The following is a 4,503-nucleotide window of genomic DNA, read 5'->3' on the forward strand; positions in this document are numbered from 1 at the left end:
ATCCTGTTACAGGCTAGTGTCCATTCCGCTTAGTTCTACAACCTAAAAGAGTTTTATTGTTTGAGGTTAAAGTGGAGTACACACTATAATAAATTCAGGCAAACGTTTGTCCGATTTTTCTCAATGTTTCACAGCAAATCAGAACGATGAATGAAAATTCTCGTACGACAAAGGCTTTTTTTTTTGTTGTTTATTGTTTCTGATCATGCACAGTCATTCTTTTCAGATTTTTATTGTACAAAAACGGCACACATTAAACAAAAATCATTCATTCTGTTCCTGTACGAGAATTTTTTTTGAGTTTGTCCTTTCAGGAATTTTCTAGGGCTGTTACTGATTCAAATGTTTGTGTTAGATTAATCGATTTTTTTTTTAATCGATTAATCGACTAATTTCGATTAATTATAACGCACATACAGATCAAACTACTTTTAGCTGATCTCCTTGCAGGCTTATTCCCAGTGCAGCTACCAACCACTGGAAAAATGGATAGCAGGATACAAAAAACACACAAAGGCAGCGCTCGATGGGAATAGCATTAAAACTTTTATAGTCTTCAAGTAGGTAACAAAATAAATATTGCACTGGAGATAAAATCGATGTAGCTACATAAACTGTAAAAATGGTGTGAGTAATACCAAACGGTAGCAAAAGCAGTCATAAAAACATGTAGCTAAGTATGATACTGGTATAAAAATGGGTACAACGATGCCACTGCTGAATCCAGATGAGGAGAGGTTAACATCAGTCCGTCGGCATGTAGATGTCCCGTGAAGGGAACTATCACAACTCCCAGTGGAATGCTGTAGAATCCCAGATTGATAGAGGGAAGTGTAACAGCCCTTGTGTGTGGCAGATAGTAAGATCCCGCCGGCATGTTATTAAAGATTAATCGATGAATTAATAGTTAACTTCCACAGCCCTAGAATTTTCATATGAAAATTCGGAATCGGCTGTCAAAGTTGTGTGAACACTATGCGATAATTGTCGGAAAATTCTTTGGACGAAAGTCTTCGTCTGATTTTCTTATAGTTTGTACGAGCCTTAAGTCTTGAACTGTTTACCTGCTTTGACATAATACACTTACTTAATGTACCTGTTAGTCTGTGGCCTAATTTCTGTACAATGTTACATATTTGTGACTTACTAAAGCTTATGTTATTCAGGGGTGAGAGGTCCTCTACCTCTAACCTGGTGTGTCAGTGGGGACCAACCGTTTTTCAGAGTTGTGGCAGAACAGCGATTATCACCAGCGGCACCTACGGGGGTAAGCGTTTGCATTTCCATTTGCCAGCGGAGATTTCACATAAATCTTACATTTTATCATGGCAAAAACATTGGTTAATGTCTTGAAATAGTTTTTTTATGGCTTTTTTGACTTCTTGGTTTCTCAGACTGTATACCAGGGGATTTAACATTGGAACAACACCAATGTACAGTATAGAGAGCAGTTTATTTTGTTCCTGAGAAAACCTAGATTCTGGTTTTATATTAAGAGTAAGAGATGTGAGACAAAATAAAAGAACAATGGTGATATGAGCAGAACAGCTGGAAAATGCCTTTAGTCTTCCTGAAGATGTGTGGATCTTCATAACTGTAGATATAATGTACATGTAAGATATAAGAATAAGTATAAAGGGTAACAAACCCAAAACTAAACCATCTACATTTATTAGGACTGATATGCTACTGCTGTCACTACAGGAGATACTAAGTATTGTCTTCATATGACAAAAGAAATGATTAATTTCACTGAAACTGTAGAATGATAACTTAGATATCAACAACACATACATCAAGGCATTAAATGTACCTAGAATGATGCAGAATAAGCTCAGGGTTAAGCAAATGATTTTGCTCATTATAAGAATGTAGTGAAGCGGAATGCAAATGGCGATGTATCGATCATATGCCATAGAAGTTAACAAAAAAAATTCTGTGCCAATACAAAAAACATAGAAAAAAACTTGCGTAAAACATCCTTGATAGGAGATGATGGTATCACCCGTGATTGTTATAAACAACAGCTTTGGCAAGATGGCAGAGATGTATAAAATATCCAAGACTGTTAGATTACACAGAAAAAAGTACATTGGGGTATGCAACTGCTGAGTTCGGCATACAATTAAAGTAACTAACATGTTTCCAAGCATGCCAAACAAATAAATAAATAACAGACCAATAAAAAACACATATTGGACATTTGGATAGTTCGAAAATGCTAGCATATGGAATTCATTGTAGAGTGTGAAATTATCAATATTTCCTCTGTAGCAAAGTAGATCCAATGAAATATTTGAAACTGGTCTCTCATTGTAGAGGGTGAAATTATCAATTTTTCCTTTGTAGCAAAGTAGATCCAATGAAATAATTGAAACTGGTGTTAAAAAGTGCATTTAACATGTTCGTATTTAAAATCATATTTTTATGATACACATACTATACATTTTAAACTTAACAGCAATAAGAAAATAAGAGCAAACTACAATCTAGTATGTTTTTTTTACTTAAAGGGGTTGTAAAGGTACAATTTTTTTCCCCTAAATAGCTTCCTTTACCTTAGTGCAGTCCTCCTTCACTTACCTCATCCTTCGATTTTGCTTTTAAATGTCCTTATTTCTTCTGAGAAATCCTCACTTCCTGTTCTTCTGTCTGTAACTCCACACAGTAATGCAAGGCTTTCTCCCTGGTGTGGAGTGTCGTGCTCCCTCCTCCCTTGGACTACAGGAGAGTCAGGACACCCACTAACACACAGCTCCTTTCTCTGTCTGCAACGTAGAGAGCGTCCTGACTCTCCCGTAGTCCAAGGGAGGGGGCGAGCACGACACTCCACACCAGGGAGAAAGCCTCGCATTACTGTGTTGAGTTACAGACAGAAGAACAGGAAGTGAGGATTTCTCAGAAGAAATAAGGACATTTAAAAGCAAAATGGAAGGATGAGGAAAGAGCCCATTCACACCTCCGCGACAAAACGCCCGACGCCGGACGCTCGTGCCGCTGGAGGGGAGAATTCCCATTGCTGTCTATGGAGATGGTTCACATCTCATAGACGCCGTACGCCTGTCGCCTGAAAAAAAGTCCCGGACCCTTTTTTTCAGGCGGCATTGGCGTTCGGCCATACAAAGCAATGGGAAGGCTTTGTTAAAAAAAAAAAAAAGTTACACACTCGCGGCAAAATACGCCTAAGTGAAGGAGGACTGCAATAAGGTAAAGGAAGCTATTTAGGAAAAAAAAATTGTACCTTTACAACCCCTTAACCACTTGCCACCCAGGCCATTTCTGGCCATTTCTGACATTTCTCTCCTACATGTAAAAATCATATTTCTTTTTGCTAGAAAATGACACAGAAACCCAAAACATTATATATGGTTTTTTTTAGCAAAGACCCTAGAGAATACAATGACGGTTTTATCTTGCACTGTATTTGCGCAGCAATTTTTCGAACGCGTTTTTTTGGGGGAAAACTTAAAAAAACAACAACAGTAAAGTTATCCCAATTTTTATGCATATTGTGAAAGATGAAGTTACGCCAAGTAAATAGATACCTAACATGTCACCCTTCAAAATTGCACACGCTCGTGGAATGGCGCCAAACTTCAGTACTTGAAAATCCCCATAGGCGACGCTAATATTTGACTGGTTACATGCTTTGAGTTACAGAGGAGGTCTAGGGCCAAACTGATTGCTCTCACTCTAACGTTCATGGTGACACCTCACATGTGTGGTTTGAACACCGGTTTCATATGTGGGCGCGATTTACGTAAGCGTTTGCTTCTGCGTGCGAGCACACGGGGACAGGGGCACTTTACATTTTTTGCTTTTTTTATTGTTAATTATACTTTATTCTTTGACACTTTAAAAAAAATAAAAATTGATAACTTTTATTCCTATTACAAGGAATGTAAACATCCCTTGTAATAGGAATATGACATGACAGGTCCTATTTACAGTGAGATATGGGGTCAACAAGACCCCACATCTCACCTCTAGACTGGGAAGCCAGAAACAAAAAGAAAATGATCTCGGCTTCCAAGCCGAGGCGGCGCCGATTGTTTGAATGCAAAGGCCGGGCGTGATGTCATAACATCACGCCGGTCTCCGATGATCATAGAGATCTCCGACGACCATCTGGTCCACCGGAAATCTCTATGGTAAACATCCAGGGCCGGCGGATTCATTCTCCGACTCAATGATCGCAGCAGTGAGTCGGTATAAGCACCGGAGGGCGGTGGGAGGGAGTATGTCCGTAAGAACAGCCGCTATGATCATTCTTACGGTGTAGTGAATGGCCGGCTGAAAAAGATGATATCTGAATGATGCCTGTAGCTGCAGGCATCATTTAGATATCCCCGCTCAAAGTCAAGGATGTCATATCACGGTCGGTGGGCGGGAAGTGGTTAAAGAGGAGTTCCGCCCCCACAAAAAATCTAAAGTCAGCAGCTACAAAGACTGTAGCTGCTGACTTTTAATATTAGGACACTTACCTGTCCATTGATCCTGTGA

At 39.2% G+C, this 4,503-nt stretch overlaps 1 protein-coding gene across 1 annotated transcript; it reads right to left on the reverse strand.

The window, feature by feature from the left end:
• Positions 1-857: 857 nt before the first annotated feature.
• Positions 858-2,396, reverse strand: LOC120930532 (olfactory receptor 1G1-like). Its single transcript, XM_040341710.1, has one exon. It carries the CDS (start codon positions 2,394-2,396, stop codon positions 1,314-1,316), a length of 1,083 nt encoding a protein of 360 aa, XP_040197644.1. The 3' UTR covers positions 858-1,313.
• Positions 2,397-4,503: the final 2,107 nt, after the last annotated feature.

Source organism: Rana temporaria, chromosome 3, assembly GCF_905171775.1.
Source record: "Rana temporaria chromosome 3, aRanTem1.1, whole genome shotgun sequence".
NCBI classification, from domain to species: domain Eukaryota; kingdom Metazoa; phylum Chordata; class Amphibia; order Anura; family Ranidae; genus Rana; species Rana temporaria.